Below are 22,692 nucleotides of genomic sequence, written 5' to 3' on the forward strand. Positions count from 1 at the left end.
CCAAGCTCCCAAAGACTTCTCAGAATCTAACCCATTGCCTGTATGCTTGGCCATCCTCAGAATTCTCTGACTTTCTTGCTGAAGTTCCTTGCTACTGTGAGATATTTTTGTACGGTTGCAAGACTACTTTGGAGAAAACTTTCATCCTCACAACAAGGGCAGTTATCAGGCACAAGTTGGAGGAATGGTTGTTCTGCCACAGGCAGGTGATCTGCTCCACCAGATTGCTACAGTGAGAACAGAAATTACCCCACTGGTCTCACCTGAAGAAGGAGCTGCGCTCCAAAAGCTAGTGATTCCAAACAAACCTATTGGACTTTACTCTGGTGTTGAAAGACTTCTTACTGTGCTCACCCCTGTCCAACGGCAGCATCTCCACATTATAACCAAGAGAGGCACATGGCTTCCCTGGTTTCATTTGGTTTGGCCAACATCCTCGGCTTCCCTCAGTGAAGACTCTCTTATGGATTCAGAAAGTTTCCCCACAAAGATTAGGGGCGGGATTCTCCGACCTCCCGCTGGGTCAGAGAATTGCCAGGGTGCGGCGTGAATCCCGCCCCCGTCGGCTGCCGAATTCTCTGGCGCTGGCGATTTGGTGGGGGCGGGAATTGCGCCGCGCCAGTCGGCGGGCGCTGGTAGCGCCCCCCCCGGCAATTCTCCGGCCCGTGAAGGACCGAGTGGCTGCCCTTTTTCGGCCAGTCCCGCCGGTGTATGTTACGACAGGCACCTACCGGCGGGACCTGGCTTTGCGGGCTGCCTACGGGGTCCTCGGGGGGGCGCGGGGGGATCTGGCCCTGGGGGGTGCCCCCATGGTAGCCTGGCCCGTGATTGGAGCACACCGATTCGCGGGCGGGCCTGTGCCATGGGGGCACTCTATTCCTCTGCACGGGCTGGTGTAACAGTCCGCGATAGCCGGCGCGGAGATGAACCCCCCTGCGCATGCGCTGGGATGACGTCAACACACGCTGGCACACCCGCGCATGCACCAACTCGCGCCGGCTGGCGGAGGCCCTTCGGTGCCGTCTGGCGTGGTGCCAAGTCCGTTCTCCGCCGGCTGGGCGGCGCAAACCACTCCGGAGCCGGCCTAGCCCCTGAAGGCGTGGAGGATTCCGCACCCCCCCACCCCCCCACTCCGCCCCGCTGGCGAAGAATCCCGCCCTAGACCTCTCACCTCTCTTTTGGAATACCATTGTAAGGCTGTAAGAAGTCGTAGATTTGTGTTTTCTTTTCCCAAATGCAGACTTGTGTTTTTATAGCATTAAAAACAAGTGGAAGGATTTATCCTCTATGTTTCCATGGTTACTATACAGTTGAGGAGTCTATGGATTCAGAATGTGACATGTTTTTGATTAAGGAACATGCACCTCCTTGCAATGCAAGTTGCAATGTCATTGCATCACCTTGTCAAGGTAAAGATAACCTTTAAGGAATTGGAATTTGGCTTGTGGATCCAGTGTATATTTCTATCCACTAATGGATCAAGAGATGATCATGTGCTAAATCTGTAAAACGTCCATAAGAAGTGTGATGTGGCCACTGGGAAGGTAAATTACGTTTTGGCATGCAATTTTCAGACAATACAACTCAAGACTATACGTAGGCTGTTCAAGGCCTTTCTATGGTCATGTTCGGAGTAATGGATCTTGGTTTAGTCCCAACATACAGCAGAGAATATTCAAGGGGAAGCTGCAGAAGAGTGAAGCTTAAACTATGCCCAGCTTGGGCGTCATGTTTAAGATGCTTGGGTTTGGAGAAGCATTTATTAGAGAAATGGAGCCTCAGAAGTAATATGTATTGAATATGTTATTTGAGATGGATGGGGTGGCGGAACATAAGGAAGTGTATATAATTGTCTTGGGAAAGAGTTAGGTTAGATGTTGGTATGCCCTTCCAGGGAAAAGCTATTTAGAAAGATTATGATAGCTGGGATGAACATGGATTCTGTATCGCCTATTAGGAGAAAATAGAAAAGCTGCTCAAGTAGGAGGGCATATCCAGTTACGGAGAATAGATTTCCCGCTAGCTGGGATTAGAAAATTTTATGTATTAATGAGGCTTTGCAAATTTTGCTTGATTGATATAGTCAGTGAGACAGAAATTCCCTACAATTTGCCTAAATTAGTATCTAGTTTGTTTTCCTGTTTATTGCTTATCCCATGACATTCTCGTAATCTGATGATCCACAATAACGACTGACGCATCGGAGGCACGGTAAAATAGTATAGTATGCTGCACAGAATGAAGGCCCAGTGAATCAGGTCAATGGGACAAATTGGACTCTGCACTGTACGGTCACTGCTGAAGACAGTAATGCCCCCCACATGTAATTATAAAAGCTGCTCAGTGCAATAAGATGAAGGAGAATGACAATGCCAGAAACCAATAACAAAATGGACCTGCCCTTCTTAAAATGCTGACTTTCTTCAGTGACTGTACACATGATTTGTGTTCAAGATATTTCTTCATGTTTCAGGATTCCTTGGCTTATAACTTAAATGTTTTGTCTAGTCCATGGTTCCTCCAAGGCAAAGTTACAAGTTGATGTGGTCAAAATGGGCATGCTGCAGGAAAGGAGAGCTCCAGTCTACTCCAATCTGTCACTGAGTACCTTGGTAGATATCTTAGTCCCACTGAACTGCATGTGTCATTAGTAGAGCCTTTCACATGAGGATGTGGACTAAGTGAAATCTGAGACAAAGGACAACACTTGCTGGAAAGGTTTACTTTGAGGTTGAGTGGAGGAAGATGTATTCTTGTATATCCAGGGATTTCCTAATCCATGATTCTGCCAAAGTGCACCTAACTTCCTGATTTGAAATGGTTCCAATGACTAAGGAATGTGGGGCTGGATTCTCCACAGGCGGGATGCTCTGTTTTGCCAGCGGCCTGGGGGTTTCCCGACTGCGTGGTGCTACCCCACAATGGGAAACCCCATTGACCAACCGGCTTAACGGAGCATCCCGCCGGTGGAGTGAAACAGAAATGTGGCGGGGTGGAGAATCCAGCCCGTGAATTCTGCCTTTCTTAAAAAAACAAACTTTGCAGGTGACTTTAGATGTTTTAAGTTGCTTGGCTTAGAGGTTCCAAAACATAGCACTGGGATTCCCTGCGTGACAGACACCCAACTGACCAAAATAAAAAAAGAGAAAATGTGCCATTTATTGTTTGACACTAGACATGCTTCAGGCCAATGGTGTTACAAAGGAGATCCTGGTTGAGGTACAGCAAAATCACCACAATTCTACTTCAAATTTTTGAATAGGTGGTTTCCATTTACATTCAAGCAGAAGTCTTGCTGTCTTACACAATTTTGTACTTGAACTGAAAATTAATTAGGATGGAAAAGAAAAGGGCTATTAATTCCTTAAATTATTCACAGGTAAAAGACCATTCCTCCATGAAACTCTGGCACTGAATTACCAGTGAGGATTGTGGAGCATCATGAGATGGAGAATAAAATGAAAGAGTCTGCATTAAAACAGAGGTCAGGAAAAAACATTGGTTTGTTCACAAATATCAAACGTTTTGACATGAGTTGAGTTACAGTAGATCATAATTTCACTCTCTCTGGACTCTGCAAGATAAAAATGATGCACTGATTCCTCTCCCAAACAAAAATTAACATTTTGTGTAATATTGATCTAGTGACATATTATATGGATGAATAAAATGCTAACATTGCTAAAATAATTCTACCCGATGTGTTTTTACAGGCAAAATAGGCTCTAAAACACATTTATACACAAAATGATAAAAACAAATACAAATAACTCTTCACACACAAATCAAACCTGTCATCAACTGTGTATGCTTAAAAAACTGTTCAGAATTTTACACATTGCAAAACATGCTATAAGGGACACACTATTTCCAATGAATGTACCTGAGTGCATCTTTTTTCAGTGGAACCATATGATTAGAGTTTCAAAACTGTCTCAAAGAAAACAGGGAATAAACATTTTACCACTTTAATGTTGCCTCATTTATATTCTTCATGCTTCTGAAAACATACATAGCTATTATGTAAGAGTTTGCTTTATGTGGTAAATATGTATTTGTAAAAGGCAAGTCAATAAGTATACAGATCAATGGGTATTTAAATGGGTAAGTGTTCATCTCTGACATTTCTTGCTTTTTTTGGTCTTTTTAAAACATGCAATGCTGGTTTGGAAAAGCAAAGTCATACAGATGCGGGAAATCTAAAATAAGTGCAGAAAATACTGACTACCAGCATAGTTCAATTCAACAGCTGACAACGGATTGTTGGGAGTTTGATTTAGAGGATATTTGTCATGTCTAGCTAGACCCGAGTATGGAACAGGATATTTAACTCAAATGGGATTGCAGTCAAATCTGTTCTACACTCCCTGGAATTTCTGCATCTGCACCTTCTAATAAAAGTCAGTAAATAATCAGACAGGAACCGTAGCAGATTTTCCCCCTCTCTAGTCCAGAGACACTGAGGATAAGTGTAATGCCCAAACTGTTGGAGATCAGCTAATTCAGCATGGACTAGCAACCAAATATTGTTTCTTCTGCTTTGCACTATGCAAGTTGGTACCTAAACATACATGCAGGCTGACACTGGGAAAATCCCTCGAGACATTTCATTCAAGTTTGAACTAAGGCACAGAAACATTTTTTTTTCTTTATAAATTTAGAGTGCCCAATTCATTTTTTCCAATTAAGGGGCAATTTAGCGTGGCCAATGCACATCTTTGGGTTGTGGGGGCGAAACCCACACAAACACGGGGAGGATGTGCAAATTCCACACGGACAGTGACCCAGAGCCTGGATTGAACCTGGGACCTCGGTGTCGTGAGGCAGCAGGGCTAACCCACTGTGCCACCGTGCTGCCCATAAGGCACAGAAAAATAACTTCATGTTCGACGAGTCTTGATTTCAATACAGAATGTAGGAAGGAGAAAATTACAAGATGAAACTAAAACTGATATGTTCCATTTGTTGTATGTGATGCAGGTAGTTTAATAAAACAGTTATATGTAAAAATAAAACAGATTGAAGAGTGTTTACATATTAAAATAGCATGAATTGATCTTTTAATACTTATTCTGTGAATGAAAAGATACTGGTGCTTCGACAGTGTGCGTCCATTAGTGGACGTCATGATTAAGGCAAAAAAAAAATCAAGATTTATGTTACTGCTCAATAATTACTGATGGAATAATGTCAAATTTACCATTGCATTCATGTTGGTCAAACTAAACACTGTTCAAACCATTGAGATGACTGAGAGAGGAATATTATGATGCCCTCTTGACCGCAATCTTTATTCTCTCTAAATTTATTGGTCCTTCTGATGTCATTCGTCCTTTGAACTTTGCTCTCATGTTCAAAGATGTAATCCTAAATGTATGTTTGCCTCCTGCATCCTATGTGGAATCAAGACTGATTTAAGCACCTTGTTTTGTAATTAATGTTTTTGAAACAATGGGACTTACCATCTGAAAGTTTTGAAGTTTGTGTCTCTACTACACCAATATTTGCTGAGTTATTTAATTTGCTCTGGCTTTTAAAGAATTTGGGGAATTATGCCTGAACACTCTTTCTATTGTCATGAATTAAAAAGAATGCAAGCGTGAAGTATTTAGCACACATGGGAAGGTCAGTTTTTCAGGTGCATATAAGCACTGGGTTTGGAATGGATTCAAAGAGAGATCACAAAACAAAGGTATACAATATAATTCTTACAAAGACAAAAACTTCAGTCAATTGCAGGCAAACCTTTAAGATGGTTAGGTGATATTTGGTCTTCTGTATCAGTTGTTTTCGAATGTGTATAGGTTTTCGTATGAAACTGAGGCATATATGACCTGAGAGCCATCGGAGGAGAATGACCTTCATGAAGGCTGAATTTCAGCAATGATTCAAGGTAAGATATTGAATAGATTTCAGATGGATTCTGAAACTCCACCGACAAATAGTTTTCCAGAAATGGCAACTCATCGACATCATGTCTTGTGGTGTCAGAGTTTGTATTGTTTTCAAGTGAAGTCTGCCTTAAGTAGCAAAAATCCAGTTCTTGGTCATTTCCATTATGAAAGATGTTGTTTTCTTGGTGCTGAGGTTCAGAGAAGCCCTCTGAAGAATTGATAGAATGTAGCTTTGTCTTGTCAGTTTGTATTAGCTGCAGGAGAGGCTGGTTTTGAAGTTCCCATTGGCTGTTAGCCTCATTACCTGAAGTATCAGTCTCATTACCTGAATACATGCCTTCATCTGAATAGCTATTCATGCACTTTTGCTTTTTGCAGAGGGAATCTGCTTCCACACCCATCACAACCTTGGAATAGTCAATGTTTGACTGCCTTGTGTTCTGTGCAGAAATGGTTTCCACATCACCTATCATTTTATCATGTGAATCTTCACTTTCGTGAAGTGTGTGAACACTAGATATAGCTGGATGTAGCTCTGAAACGGTTTCATCTATAGAATCTAGAGCAATTACATCTTTGTCTTCTTTAAATTGCGTAAACTCTTCCACGACGGCCACGGCAAATATTTCTGGCTCTATAAGGAGTGGGACAACAGGTATCATCCCTTCATGGTGTTTCCCAAAAAAGTTTGCAATCGTACCAGCCTGCAATATGAAAGAAAAGATTTATTAAAGCCTTAGGATTTACAAATTGAAGCTGGACACACATCAGTTATAGTTGGTGCTGATGTCCACATATTTTGGTTCTATAAGTAGATGGCCAATTGCCATTAGCAGTACCATTTTTAAAACTAATTATGTTCCATTGGAATGGTACATCAGATATTAGATGTCGTATTTTATTAATCTTCCACCAACACGTACACACATTGGATCAGAACAATAAAAAAAAATAGACTAATTCAACTAGAAATTTAGCTCTGTGGTGCCAGACCTTTCATTTTTCTGTTTACCACTTTGAATCCAAAATGACATCTGCTCCATGGCACACAACTCTGGTGCAGACCATGTGCGGTGCAATTTTGGTAAGGGGAAAACAACATGCATCCTTTATGCACAGAAGAAGCAGGCATCACAATTCCAAGACTCAGCCATTCCTGCTCAAGGCCGTTACACAATCATTTTTCTGAGTCTTGCTGCAAAAGCTTTTGTGGGCTTCTATTGCCGCATCATCTACAAAATAATTATATTTGAGGCCCGAAATCCTAGCTCCTTAGACCCTCCTCAGACTAGTAGAAAATGCAGGTGAGGCTGCCACATTTCTGGGGTTTCAATCTGTATAACTGATCTTAAAGAAAAAGGAACAGTCCAGTTATCTCTTTCTGATGGATCTTCAGAGTTTCTGATGAATTATCTGTTGTCAGTATAATGAAGGGGGGAGTGTTGGATATCCTAAAATGCATTAAGCTAGACAAGACCCCTGGGTCAGATGTAATATATCCCAGGTTACTGTGGGAGGCAGGAAAGGAAATATCTGGGTCTTAACAGATAGCTTTGCATCATCTTGACCACAGGTGAGGTCCCAAAGGACTGGAGAATAGTCAATGTTGTCCCTTGGCCTTTGTTTAAGAAGGAAAGCAGGGATAATCCAGGTAAGTATAGGCCGGTGAGCCTGATGTCAGTGGTAGGGAAGCTGTTGGAGAAGATACTGAAGGACAGGATTTATTCACATTTGGAAGCGAATGGCCTTGTTAGTGACATACAATATGGTTTTGTGTGGTCATGTCTTACCAACACAATAGAAACTCTGAAGATCCATCAGAAAGAGATAACTGGGCTGTTCCTTTTTCTTTAAGATCAGTTATACAGATTGAAACCCCAGAAATGTGGCAGTCTCACCTGCATTTGCTACCAGTCTGAGGAGGGGACAAAATTAATTGATAAGGGAAAGGCTGTGGATGTCATCTTCATGAACTTTAGTAAGGTTTTTGACAAGGTCCCTCATGGCAGACTGGTAGAAAAGGTAAAGTTGCATGGGATTTGGGGTGCTCTAGCTAGATGGATAAAGAACTGGTTTGGCAATAGGAGACAGAGAGTAGCAGTCAAAGGGAATTTTTCAGAATGGAGATCTGTAACTAGTGGTGTTCCACAGCGATCAGTGCTCAGACAACTATTGATTGTAATATATATAAATGATCTGGATGAAACTGTAGATGGTCTGATTAGCAAATTTGCAGATGACACTAGGATAGTTGGAATTGCAGATAGTGAAGAAGATTGTCCCAAAATACAGCAGAATATAGATAAATTGGAGAGTTGGGCAGAAAAATGGCAGATGGAGTTCAATCCAGATAAAAGCGAGGCGATGCATTTTGGAAGATCAAATTCAGGTGTGAATTATACAGTAAATGGCAGAACCCTTCGGAACATTGACATACAGGGGGACCTGGGCATTCAGGTCCATAGCTCCATGAAAGTGGCAATGCAGGTGCATAAGGCGATCAAGAAGGCATACGGCATGCCTTCATCGGCCGGGGAATTTAATACAAGAGTGGGCAGGTCATGTTACAGTTGTTTAAACTATAGTTAGGTCACATTTGAGTTTTTGTGTGCAGTTCTGGTTGCCACACTGTCAGAAGGACGTGGATGCTTTGGAGAGAGTGCAAAGAAGGTTTACCAGGATGTTGCCAGCTCTGGAGGGCGTTAGCTATGGGTAGAGGTTGAATAAACTCGGATTGCTTTTGTTGGAAAGACGGAGGCTGAGGGGAGACCTGATTGAGGTCTACAAAATTACGAGAGGCATAGTCAGAAGCTTTTTCCCAGAGTGGAAGACTCAGTTACAAGGGGGCGCAGGTTCAAGGTGACAGGGAGAAAGGAGGAGACGAACAGGGAAAGTTTTTCATGCAGAGGGTAGTGGGTGCCTGGAACACACTGGCAATGGAGGTGGTGGAAGCAGGCACGATAGCAACGTTTAAGATGTATCTTGATAGACACTGAACGGGTGGGGAATGAAAGGATACAGATCGTTTGGGCAATAAGTAGCGGGTCTGGATAAGGAATCTGAATCGGTGCAGGCTTAGTGAGCCAAAGGCCCTGTTCCTGTGCTGTAATGTTCTTTGTTAGTCTCGAGAGTTGAAAACCTGGCCACAAGGATGGATTAATGTGTGGAACAAAAATGTGCTATTCTGTCGTCAACATTTGGTTAATATGGGGGTGGCAGGGGAGTAGGCTTGGAAATTCCAAAACGGAAGCACAGTCTTTCTCTAACAACTCCCTCTTTCATTTTGATAAGGATCAAACTGGTTGGTAATTGAAAATTAAGCATTTATTGCATTTCTAACTTCATTACAATTCACTTAGTGATACCAAACACTCACTCAATGCTGAACAGTACGTAGTCTCAATTGTTGTCTTTATCATTTGAGAAAAAAGGTTACAAAATGAGCAAAATTGCTCAAGAGTGCACGAATGTTGCTTCAGTTTAAGGGATGTTTATGAGAGAAAAGGTTACATTCAATGGTGAAAATGTTCACACTGTTCATTCAATCCAATTCCCTTGGTTAGACTGTTGTCTTTTAATTAATTGCAGATGTAGGTTATGTTACATCTAAACGGTCTTAACTCATCAATTAAATTATTCCATCCTAATCAACGCCAGGTACACATCAATTCCTGTACAATCACCATAAATCTGTTTTTTCTGAGTAATCACTCCTTGTTAACGATTATTCTCAGTGCAATAAATGCTCATTAATTTCTACACAATCATTCTCAAGTAGGCATTAATCTCAATTTAATCAGTCTCAGGTAAGTATTAATTTCTCTAATCAGTTTCATGTATTCATTATTTATAATGTTTACTTGGAAATTCAAAAAACATAAAGTAAAAAAAAACCCACCTTTTTAAAATCAACTCCTTGAGCCCAAGAGCATTTGTTAGGATTAGGGACCTCTTTCCAGACAAGATTTCTTAGTCTGAATGCAAAGAATGATAACTATTAATTCATCACACCTCAGGCACAATCTTTTAAAACTTTTGATGTAACAATCTAAGCAGAAGTAATGAACTAGAATCTGGACTGAATTCTCCGTCGCCCCAGCAGTGTGTTTGTCAACGGTGTACCGTTCGCTGGCAGCGGGATTCTCTGCTCTTGCCGCTTGTCAGTTGAATTTCCCAATGAAGCCACCCCACGCTGCTGGGAAACCCATGGATGGGAGTACCATGCCAGCAGTAAAAGAGAATCCCACTGGCTGGAGAATGACCGCCCCCGACTTTATGCGGCAACTCATTTGATTTGTCCAATAGACATGGGAGCACACACACAGGGCTGAACTTTCCATTTTTGTGCCTTCCCACTTGTCAGGATGATGGGAATATATGCCCGGTTCTACGCTCGGAAGCTCATTAATTATACATAAACTCTTCAAATCGCATGGTGGGTCTGGAACTGATTAGCCCGCCCTTCTCTAACCAAACAGTCGGAAGTCTGGGTGCCATATTTAAATGCCACCCGAGTACACTTATTTCATTTTCTTCATTCCAATTGTCTCCAGGACCCTCAGAGTTGGCTGACAATAAAAAAAACGCTGCACCCAGTTTCTGCCACAACCCCTCCAACCCTTGATAAGAGGAATACGGCAACACTGGGATGTCCTCGATCCCAAGGATGGCTCGAAGAAGCACACCAGCCTCACCTCTCCGACTTGGGAGGTCATCGCAGCCTGGGCCAGCATGACTGGTCATTGCAGCTGGAATGCTTTCCAGTGGAGAAAGAGGATGAATGATCTATTGCACTTCTCCAGAGTAAACAAATCTTCAACTTCCTCCAATCTCACACTCTCATCATGACATCATGTACTCAAAAGGCGACACTCCTCTGGGATCTCATATATAATGGAAAGATAAATATCAGCATTGACTTTCTCAGAAAGTCTCTGGGGAGGGCTCACCACACAGAAGGGGCCATGCATCTTCCCAACCTCAGCTCCATCCCTTCTCATCACATTCCTTTATTTTGTCTTCTTGCAAGTTTTCCCATAACAGAGGGAAAGATCCAAGACTGGAGGAGGGACAGCCAACATCCTACTCCTCACTATTTTCGAGGAGTATGCCACCAGGCTTGGGAGGACAGGGATTGCTCCTGTATGGGAGGGGATATTGGCTTATCCCAGAAATCTAGTATGGATGAGACCTCAATGAGTTGATTACATCCTGACATTAACAATGTGTGATGAAATCTTGCGCTATGCCGGCTCATGAACCATATCTATCTTCTCTTTCTTATAGGCACCAGCAGGTCGAGGCAGAAGTAGAGACCTAACATAAGCCCTAACCACCAGACCACCTCAGAGGAGAAAGCTGACGAAGCCTCCAAAGAAGATGTCATTGTGCCCACCCGAATCCTCAACCAGTGCAAAGCCACGCACTTCGGTGGGTCATATTTCTAGGTCAGGCTCAGGGTCATCATCTGAACACTTCACTGATACATGCCTGCAGCAGTGTCAGTCATTGCTCAGGTCTCTGGAACCCGGAGGACTACTGGCAATCAGGGACCTGCTGAGTTCGAATCTGATGATGAGCCTCTGTGAATGGGCGCTGAGCCAATGCTGGATATTCAATAACAGGTGGTGGAACATCAGACAAAGATCTGACAGTCACTCAGCAGACTAGAATGAAGGATGGAGGAGCCCGTTCTCATTTTGATGATGTTGTGGCTCTGACATACGAGTGGCTCGAGGTCACCATGGGAATGGTGATAACCACCATTAAGACCGTGGTTCAGCAGATCCTGTTGGATATGTGCTTGGTCCTGGACTCCATTGTTACAGACTTTGGTAGGATCCATCAGTAACTAGGCGAGAGGGGGAGGTCACTTTGACCTCCCTTCAGGTGCCACTTCTCCTCAAGGAGTCAGGGAGGGCCGTTTAGGCACACAGGGAGGGTGAGCATCAGCCAGACACCTCAGGGACATCCGTACAGTACACTCCAAAGGAGTTCTGCATCCTCTCTGCCTATAACCCCATCCACTCCAGCTGCTCAGGCTGAAGAGGGTGCAATGACCCCTAAGCTAGAGATCCTTATCAAGCTGGGGCCTTCTGGGCCTTGGGCCACCAGAGAGCATCTGCCACGGTCATCACAGGCATCAAGATGTAGCAAGCAGCAGGCGGCCTCCATCTCTGTTGTGGATGTCAGGGTTACACCCAGGAGTAATGGTAGGGCTATGAAAATTAAGAAATATTGAAATCATTTCTGTGTTAAGGGTATGCAACCACTGTAGAAATCTTGCACATTTGTTAATACACTTGATGTTTATGAGAATGGTTTGGTCAACTGAAGGCATTTTAATCAATTACATATGTGCGGGGTTTAGCCACCCTCCTACTCAGTGGTAGTCTTCTTTTGTGTGATTAACATTCATGTGATGTCAACTTCACTGAAAATGTTTTTTGGACCCTTGTGTGATGTCAGGCAGATGTGCCAGTACTTTTGTTGCAAGTGTATGTTAAATATGTTGATAACCCTTTTTGCTTGTGACACACCATTGTGAGGGCAGCTCCGCAGCCTTGAAGGATCAGCAGCAGTTGCGTCTCCTCAATGGTAGTACGAAAGGACAAGACATGAATGCGAGGATGGCCCCCAACATGTCCTTATCTCACTGGCCACTATAAATTCTCATCAATGTAGCGATGACTAGATCAAGTTCTTAGCCTCCTCATTCTTGCTGTTGTGTCGGCTTTCACTTCCCAGACTGCACGCATTCAGGGTACCCTGCTGACCTTTTCAGAGATCATAACCTGGTAAATCAGGAGGTTTGATGGTTCAAGTCCAAGTGACTGGTTGGACATCCCTTTCAATGCAATGAAATGGCATTAAGGTCCAGAAGGAATGTGGCCATCTCCCGTTGCCTTTACTTTATTCCTCCTGGAATGTGGTGGCATTTAAAGTGATACGGACATGAATATGGACTCAACACATTAACTCTGTTCCTCTCTCCATGGATACTGCCAGACTTGCTGAGTTTTCCAGCATTTTTCTGTTTTTGTTTCAGATTCCAGCATCTGCAGTATTTTTCTATTATTGCTTCTGTTATTGTTTTGTCCGTCGCTCTATGAACTGATAGGCTGGGGTGGTTTAGCTCAGTGGGCTAGACAGCTGGTTTGTAATGCAGAACGAAGCCAGCAGCGCGGGTTTAATTGCCGTACTGGTTTACCCGAACAGGCCCCGGAATGTGGCAACTAGGGGCTTTTCATAGTAACTTCATACTTGTGACAATAAAAGATTATTATTATTATTAGACTTAAGACATGAAGGAACAGTGGTGAACAACAGTAAAACTTACAATTGCACACAAAAACAGTAATGGTCTTGAGTGAGATGCCCAACCAGCCTTGTCGCTGATGCAGCCTTGTATATGTGGTGCAAACGGATGAATCAAGGTGACAAAGATGCCATCCCTGAGACTTAATTTCTCAATCCTGCAGAGATTGGAGAAGGTTTGAATGTGGTGTGCGCCACTTTACCAAACCCATTCCTCCAACAACTGATTAAAAATAACTTATTCGGAATTAATGACTGGATGCCCTTTTGTCAGTTATGCCAGCCAATAGAAGAATGCGCATGAGAGTCATTCATCGACAAAGCAACCGGGCCTCCTTAACGGTTGCTTGCATTCCTAATTTTCACATTCATGTGCATTAATGTTGAAATGGAGCGACTGCTTGTGATACCAGTGATTTGATGCATTCTCCAAAAGGCTTGGGTTCCAATGGCAACCTTCCCAGATCTGACTCAATTTCTATCTTGTGCCTCTAAAATGTTTGAGTGTACCCCCCTGAAAGGGCCCCTCAGTCTGGCAGTGCACTCCTCCCATTCTGCCTCAGACCCCTCTCATGCAGATTCATTTCTAGTTTCAATTTCACACTGCGCCATTGCTTTGTGCGTGTGAAATGGTGGCTCTTCGCTTTTATTTTGAGAGTAGCTTTGATGCTTCCTCTGTCAGTGTTTGGGTCCCTCCAATTTACTTGGACCAATATTTCAACAATAATACTGAAGACTTGTGCTCCAGAACATTCTGTGCCCCTAGGCAAGCTGTTCCAGTATAGCTACAACACGGACATCTTCCTGGCAAAGGAGAAAATTGCCCAGGTGTGCCCTGTATACAAAAAAAAAACAACCCGGCCAATTACAGACCCATCACTCTACTCTCGATTCTCAGTGAAATGATGTAAGGGATCATCAACAGGGCTATCAAGCAGCTCTTATTTGGAAATAATCTGCCCACTGTTCCACCAAGGCCTCTCAGCTCTTGACCTAATTACAGCCTTAATTCAAACATGGACAAAAGAGCTGAATTGAGAAGTGACGTAAAACTGCCAACATTTGATATCAAGGGAAAAACTCTCAGCTGCTTGAAGTCATTCACAACAGAGAGGATGGTTGTATTTGTTGGAGATAGTCATCTCAGCTCCAGGACATCGCTGCACATGTTCCTCAGCGACTGTCCTAGGTGCAAACATCCTCAGTTGCTTCATAAATAACCTTCTTTCCACCATAAGGTCAGATGTGGGGACGTTGGCTGATGACTGCACCATGTTTAGCATCATTCGCAACTCCTCAGTTACTGAAGCAATCCATGACCAAATGCAGCATTACATGAACAATATCCAGGCTTGTGCTGAGATGTGGCAAGTAATATTTCCGCCAGGCAATGACGACCTCCAACAAGAGAAAATTATTGTCTCATGATATTCAATGGTATTAAGGAGCCACGGCAGCACAGTGGTTAGCACAGTTGCTTCAGAGCTCCAGGGTCCCAAGTTCAATTCCCGGCTTGGGTCACTGTCTGTGCGGAGTCTGCACGTTCTCCCCTTGTCCGTGTGGGTTTCCTCCAGGTTCTCCAGTTTCCTCCCACAGTCCAAAGATGTGCAGGTTAGGTGGATAACCACGCTGAATTGCCCTTCGGTTAGGTGGGGTTACTGGGTTACGGGGATAGGGTGGAGGTGTAGGCTTAAGTGAGGTGCTCTTTCCAAGAGCTGGTGCAGACTTGATGGGCCGAATGGTCTCCTTCTGCACTGTAAATTCTATGATTACCATCCTGAACTGGACTAGCCATACATATATATTATATATATTATATATATTATATACTGTGGCTACAAGGTCAAGTCAGAGGCTAGGAATCCGAGTAATTCACATCCTGTCCACTACGTACAATGTCTCTAAATTTGCTGAGATGCAAAGCTAGGCAGAAATATAGGTTGTGAGGAGGTCATAGAGAGACTTCAAAGAGATAGTTAAGGGAGTATGCAACAAGATGGCTGACAGTATTATGAGGGGAAGCGTGAAGTGCTTCATTTTGATTAGAAGAATTAAAAGGCAGAATCATTTTTTTTAAAGGTGTGAAACTTGTAGATATTGCTGTTCGGAGAAATGTGGGTGTGCTCACACAAGGAATACAGAGCCTTAGTATGCATGTACCGCAAGAAATTAGCAATTGGGGGTGGATTTATCTCAGTTGGCTGGACGGCTGATTTGTGGTGCAGAGTGAGGCCAACAGTGGGTTCAATTCCTGTACCAGCTGAGGTTACTCATGAAGGCCCCACCACAGGATAGTATTACGATCTCAGGCCAGACCCCAACAGTAGCTAGGATACTGGACCAAAACCCCAATATTTTAGTATACTCGTAAGACTGGGTGGAAGGAATGAATTACCTCAGGAGTGATTGTATGGAGAAATAGGGATTTAGTATTTTTAAAACAAAACTTTATTATAAATCCAAAATGAAACCTTTTAACTTCATACCTGAAAATAACAGCTTACAGTTACCCTTTAGCACTATTATTCAATTTCCCATTAAACAACAAGAAAAAAAAATACAGCTCTCAATCTATATTAAAATCAGCATGGCAGAGTAATACTTGCTTTATAAAATAGAATTTGCTCCTGTTAGAACCCCTTCAAACTCTGGCTAAATATCTTCAAAGAGCTGGTTCACCTGGTGTGTTTCAGCTTCTTCCTTGTTCCCAGACAAGACTGTTCTGCTTTAAATATTATTACTCTTTTATAACTATCCTACTGTGAGAATTGTGGACTCAGTGTCAGACAGATCAGGCTTCACCTCTTCTCTCTCCAAAACCTTCTCCAAAACTGGCTCTCTAAAGCTTTTCAAAATGTTTCTCTGCATCCCTTGGCTCCACCCAGCAATGACATCATCACCCCAAGCTGAAAAACAAATTAGCTCTGCAGACTGAAAGTACATTAACTCCCCATGGACTTTCCCCAGTCAAACCACAGTGCATTCGCCCAGACTGAAAACCCCATTCCTTTCGTCAATTTTACCTTCTGACTCCTAGAAGCTCCCAGGCCTTTACAAAACAAAATACCTTTTAAAACATGACCATTGCAGTCAAATACTAAAATACCCCAGGCTTTCCACCCTTAAACTGTCACAATATTCCTAAAATATTCCATTCATTAAAATAGACTGTGAGAGTTTGTATCCCCTAGCTGGGGTCAGGATAAGGGGTCTATCATTTAGGTCTAAGGTGAGGAGAAATGTCTTCACTCAAAGACTGTGAATCTTTGGAATTCTTTACTCCTGAGGGCTGTGGATACTCCAACATTGAATATTTTTAAGGCTGGGATAGACAGACCTTTGGTCTCTTGGGGAATTAAGGGATTGGAGAGTGGGTGGGAAAGCATAATTGAAGCCCAAGATCAGACAGGATTATAATGAATAGCGGAACAGGCTCAATGGCCCATGTGGTCTACTCCTACTCCTATCTCATGTTGTGTTCACAGCTGCAATTTCATGTTCCTTTAGGAAAATTCAGTGACCCTCCAGTGATATGTGTTTTAATGGTTAGATTGCCTTTTGGAAAAATACTGGATGCTTTAACAAATGTTGCTCCCCTCAATCACCATGTTTAAAATATGGTTCAAATGTATTGTTACATATTTGAGGTTTGAGCTGAAACAATATGAATCACTTTGGAGAGATGGTGACATAGCAATAATGGCTTTAGACTAGTAATCCAGCCAAAGGCCTAGGCTAATGATCTGGAGACATAGGTTCAAATCCCATTATATCAGCTGGTGGAATTTCAAATCCAGTTCAATTAATAAATATGGATTCAAAGCTAATCTCAGTAATTCGCCGGGTTCACTTAAAGTCCTTTAGGAAAATAAATTTGTCATCCTTACCAGGTCTGGCTTTCATGTGACGCCAAGCCCACAACAATGTTGTTGCATCTTAATTTCCCTCCGAAATGGCCTAGCAAGCCATTCAGTTAAAGGACAATTGGGATGGGCCGCAAATGCTGGGCTTTCCAGCGATGTTCACATCCCATGAAAGATCAAAAGAAACTTTGTGATGGGTAGGTGAGATAATGAGACTTTGCTGCTACACAAAGAAACAGATGGAGCAGCAAGATAAGAGGACAAGAAACAACATACAAAGAGGGTTTCTGTAGCTTGAAAGAGAATCTGAGAAAAACTAAGGATGGCACGTGATCCAAATACTTTCATATCTGAAGTGTTGCTGCAAGTAATTTTTTTTAAACTGTAGGTTTAAAGGATAGAAGAAAATTCCTATTTTTGCCTCCCTGTTATAAATGAGAACTTTTCAACAATTAGGATTAAGATGAGAGGTGGTGGTGTCGTGGTATTGTCACTGGACTAGTAAACAAGAGACTCAGAGAAATGCACTTGGGACCCAGGTTCAAATCCCGCCACTGCAGATGGTGAAATTTTAATTCAATAAAAATCTGGAATTAGAAGTCTAATGATGACCGTGAAACCATTGTTGAGTGTTGTAAAAACCCATCTACTAATGTCCTTTAGAGAAGGAAATCTGCCGTGCTTACCTGATCTGGCCTATATGTGACTCGCGACCCACAGCAATGTGCTTAATTCTTAACTGCCTCCTCAAGGGAAATTAGGGATGGGCACTAAATGCAGGCAAAGCCTGCGACACCCACGTCCCATGAACAAATGTTTTTAAAAAGTGACAGCGTGTGGCAAATGTAAATACAGGGCCGGATTCTCCGTTTCAGCAGCTAAGTGCCGGCTCGAACGGAGAACTCCTGGGAGTTCTATGACGAAAAATCGGCTTCAACCCCTCACCGATTCTAGGACTGGTGAGGGGCTAACAGAGGAACTGGGTGAAACTCCCGGCTCTCACACCTAAAACGACTGCAGAATGGCCGGGGCCCTGGCTGCGCATGCGCACAGCGAAGGCCTGCAGCTGGGCCCAGCCCCTGGGTTATAGGATGATGGATGCTGCATCCATGATGTTGCTTCCTACAGTGTCCAGGCATCATTGTCTGATTGGGATGCTAGGCAATAACTCCCACATGCTACATAGGACACCTACTCACAGGTATCAACTTGGGAAATGTGAGGTGTTCAGATTTTTAAAACATAAATTTAGAGTACCCAATTGTTTTTCCCAATAAAGGGGCAATTTAGTGTGGCCAATCCACCTAACCTGCACATCTTTGGGTTGTGGGGGTGAAACCCACGCAAGCACGGGGAGAATGTGCAAGCTGTACACGGACAGTGACCCGGAGCCAGGATCGAATCTGTGCCCCCAGTGCCATAGGCAGCCATGCTAACCACTGTGCTACAGTGCTGCCCCCGGTGCTCAGATAAATACGATTGCCAATTCCTTATTAGCTGCAGCCTTCTGCTGCCTGGCCAGAGTCCTCCGCGGTCAATGGGAATTATGAGTGGTCAGTGGGACAGACAGTCAGGGACTAGGGTTGCCCCGGAATGGGTACAAAAGATCCAAGGATGACATTGAACATTAGGGGGAGGGGTTGGGACGAGGGGGGGATTGGGCTGGGGGTGGGGGGGGGGGGTTCGTTTGGACTGTGTACGTTGTTGGTGACTATGTATGGGTGGATAGTGGATTTTTGATTCCTTCTCTCTGATGTTTGTATTTAAAATGTTGAGGGCTGTTTGGGGGTTGGTGGGAGGAGGAGGTTGTTGACTAGGGGTTTAACATTGTATTTGTTTCTGTTGATTGTTTGTGGGTGGGTTTAAATTTGGATGAAAGTGTGAAAAGGGAGGAGAATAAAAATATTTATTAAAAAAAAAGGTCTAACGCAGCCTGTGGGCAGCACATGATAAATGTGGGGTCTTCCTAAAATTGCCTAGGTCCTGACGCAAATAATAATTCTAACATATGGGGAAAAAGTAGATAATTACAACTCAAATATTTATTAACAGTCTGTAATTTCACCAAAGCAGTTTTAACTGATTAGTTAGAACATGGGAACTTCAATAGATTATTGAGCCCCTCAGGTCTATTCCACTATTTAAGTAGATTATGGTTGATTTGTATCCTATCTTCAACCACCTACTTTGCTTCCATATCCCTTTATATCCCAGCTAACAAGAATATATTGATTTCAGAATTAAAATGATTAATTGAGTCAGCATTTACTGTTTTTAATACTACCCTTTGCATGAAGAAGTTTTCATCACTTTTCTCCAGAATGACCTGTCTCTGATTTTATGGTTATGTCCCTTTGTACAGCGTCCAGACCTGTCCACAGTACGACAATTGGTGGGCTGGTTTAGCTCAGTTGACTGGACAGATAGTTTGTGATGCAGAGCAAGGCCAACAGCGTGGGTTCAATTCCCGTATCAGCTGAGGTCATTCATGAAGGTCCCGCCTTCTCAACCATGCCCCTCAGGTGATCCTCAGGTTAAACCAGTCAGCTCTACCCCTCAAAGGGGAAAGCAGCCTATGGTCATCTGGGACTATGGTGACTTTACTTTCTGCACACACACAGCCTCCTTTACAGAATACCATAATATTCCCAAAATTTAAAAAATATATATATCTTCAAAGATTACGTAATGAAAGATAATATTCATATACAGAACATGTCATGAGGACAAATTTGAAATATTGAAAACTTATTGCAAAGAAAGCTATCATTTAGTTTTGTGTAGTGCTTCCTATTCTAAAGGTCAGTGTTCTGGTTTCAATTTAATCTTAGCTGAGGAAAAAAACAAGATAATCTTATTTGTAGAATTAGGAGGACATGTAGTGAAATAGTATCTATTTACTTTTGCAGGCTACAGCAATCAGTAGAATCAAAAAAACTTCAAATCACTTTTCTACCTATGTGTGATACTGCTGATGAAGGTAATAAAATCAGAGCAAAATATTAACTATATAGCTGCACCATGTTGTCTGTTCTTAAGCATCATTGAACACATTTAAATAGGTGAACAGTTTATTGTTTGAAACTTATAATTAAAAAAAATTAAATTCTCCCTTTTCATATAGAGTTCAGGGGAGAAATTCTCCGACCCCCCGCAGGGTCGGATGCCCAGGGCCGGCGTAAATCCCGCCCCCGCCGTGGCCGGAATTCTCCGCCACCCGGGAATTGGTGGGGGCAGGAATCGCGCCGATCGGCGGGCCCCCCGCAGTGATTCTCCAGCCCGCGATGGGCCGAAGTCCTGCGCTGAGAGGCCAATACCGCCGACGTGGTTTCAACCACCTCTGGTGGTGGCGGGGTTGGCGGCACGAGCAGGCCCCTGGGGAGGCGGCGGGGCGATCGGACCCTGGGGAGTGCCCCCCCGGTGGCCTGGCCCGTGATCGGGGCCCACCGATCGGCGGGCGGGCCAGTGCCGATGGGGCACTCTTTTTCTTCTGACGCCGCCACGGCCTCCACCATGGCAGAGGTGGAAGAGAACCCCCCTATCGCGCATGCGCCGGTGATGACGTCAGCGGCCACTGAAGCACCGCCGAATGTGCGAACCGGCGAAGGCCTTTCGGCCAGCCCTGACGCCGGGCGTCAAAGGCCGTTGGCGCCGGTTTTGACGCCAGTCAGCATGGCACCAACCACTCCGCCGCGGGCCTAGCCCCCAAAGGTGCGGAGAATTCCGCACCTTTGGGGAGGCCCGACGCCGGAGTGGTTGGCGCCACTCCGCTACACTGGACCCCCCGCCCCGCCGGGTAGGGGAGAATCCCGGCCCAGAATACTGTTTTTATTCTTCACATCATCTCAGGAATAATCACCATGAGTAGTTTGTTTTCTGCTGACACTAATCATTCAATTCTTAGGACAGAATGTCTGCTCTTACAGATTGTTTTGGTTTAAACAGGGTAATATCACGAAAAGACGCAATTTTATGACCATGTCGCGTTTAAGCGAGAGCACAATTAGCATGTTAAATAGTGGGAGAGGCCAATACCGAGAACCATGCCAGGCGTGACCTGTTTACGATCTAATTGCCCGCTCCCATTGGCAAAAACTGGATCTCGCCTGAGCATGACGAGAAATCAATAATTACCACACACATCCAATCTCCATACAATTAATGCGAGCCACCCCCTATCCATTGGCCTCCTGTGATCTAAAGGCCTCACAAGCGAGTGGCATTTCCTTTTTACAAACATGAAACTGGAGGAAGGGCTGCTACGGGGACCAGAGGAGATGAGTAGCCACCTTCGCTAAGTGGCTCGGAGGGGGAGGAGGGAGCAAGTGGGGAGAAACCTCAGTCGGGGTGAGCCACCATGGGGGCTGGGGGTCATAGGGGGGGTGGGGGGGATGGCTGCCCATGGTCTCAGCTGGGGAGGGGTGGAATCTAATCACCCGTGGGTCCGCCATGCCAACCCCTGGATCTTTTGTACCCATTCCGGGGCAACCCTAGTCCCTGACTGTCTGCCCCACTGACCACTCATAATTCCCACTGAACGTGGAGGACTCTGGCCAGGTAGCTGAAGGCTTCAGCTATTAAGGAATTGGCAATCGTATTTATCTGAGCATCGGGGCGGCACTGTGGCGCAGTGGTTAGCATGGCTACCTATGCACTGGGGACACAGGTTCGATCCTGGCTCCGGGTCACTGTCCGTGTACAGCTTGCACATTCTCCCCGTGCTTGCGTGGGTTTCACCCCCACAACCCAAAGATGTGCAGGTCAGGTGGATTAAAAGTGCATAATGCACAAAGCCTGTGAATTGTAGAACCCTTCCATCCTTCCCCTCAACTCAAACGTTACCTTCTTGAGTGTTAAAAACTCCAACAGGTCCTCCCGCCACGCCAGGGCACAGGGTGGAGTAACTGACCTCCACCCCAAAAGGATCCGCCTTCGGGTGATAAGCGAGGCGAAGGCTAAAACATCTGCCTCCACACCGCCTCCAACCCCGGCAGATCCGATTCCCCGAATATGGCCTCCAGAGGATCTGGCTCAAGTCTCACATGTACCACCTTTGAAATTACCCTGAAAACCTCCCTCCAATACCCTTCCAGCTTTGAACAGACCAAAACATATGAACGTGGTTTGCGGGGCTCCCCTCGCTCACAAACATCCTCTTCCCCTTCAAAGAGTCGGCTCATCCCCACCTTTGTGAGGTGCGCCCTATACACCACCTTCAGTTGTATCAGCCCCAAACTCGCACACCACAACCCCTCCTCCATGCCCTCTCCCAACTCTTCCTCCCACTTTGCCTTAATCCCCTCCAATGGTGCCTTCTCTTCTCCCAGAATCACCCCATAAATCGCTGACACCGCCCCCTTCTCCATTCCCCCTTCTTCGCGAAATTCTGGACCTAAACATTTCCCCCTGCCCCAACCCATATTTGGCCTCCAGCTCCTTCAGTTCTGTAAACCGGCCCCCTAGAAACAAATCCTTTAATGCCCTAATCCTCTTCTCCTCCCATTTCCGAAAACTCCCATCCCACTTCCCTGGCTCAAATCTGTGATTCCCCGAATCAGCATTTCCCTTGACCCCGTCCCCAGCTTAAAGTGCTGGCGCAACTGCCTCCAGATTTCCAA

The 22,692-nt window shown here is 44.3% G+C and overlaps 1 protein-coding gene across 1 annotated transcript in view; it reads right to left on the minus strand.

Annotated features, from left to right (window-relative positions):
* Positions 1–3,135: 3,135 nt before the first annotated feature.
* The window catches only part of lepr (leptin receptor), a 158,093-nt gene continuing 138,536 nt past the window's right edge, over positions 3,136–22,692 (minus strand). Inside the window, exons 18-19 of the mRNA XM_038793503.1 lie at positions 9,793–9,868; positions 3,136–6,598 (exon numbers count right to left, since the gene is read on the minus strand). Of these exons, the coding sequence (XP_038649431.1) occupies positions 5,726–6,598; positions 9,793–9,868 (949 nt within the window). The 3' untranslated portion in view covers positions 3,136–5,725. The remainder of the gene's footprint in view (positions 6,599–9,792; positions 9,869–22,692) is intronic.

Source organism: Scyliorhinus canicula, chromosome 4, assembly GCF_902713615.1.
Source record: "Scyliorhinus canicula chromosome 4, sScyCan1.1, whole genome shotgun sequence".
Classification (NCBI taxonomy): domain Eukaryota; kingdom Metazoa; phylum Chordata; class Chondrichthyes; order Carcharhiniformes; family Scyliorhinidae; genus Scyliorhinus; species Scyliorhinus canicula.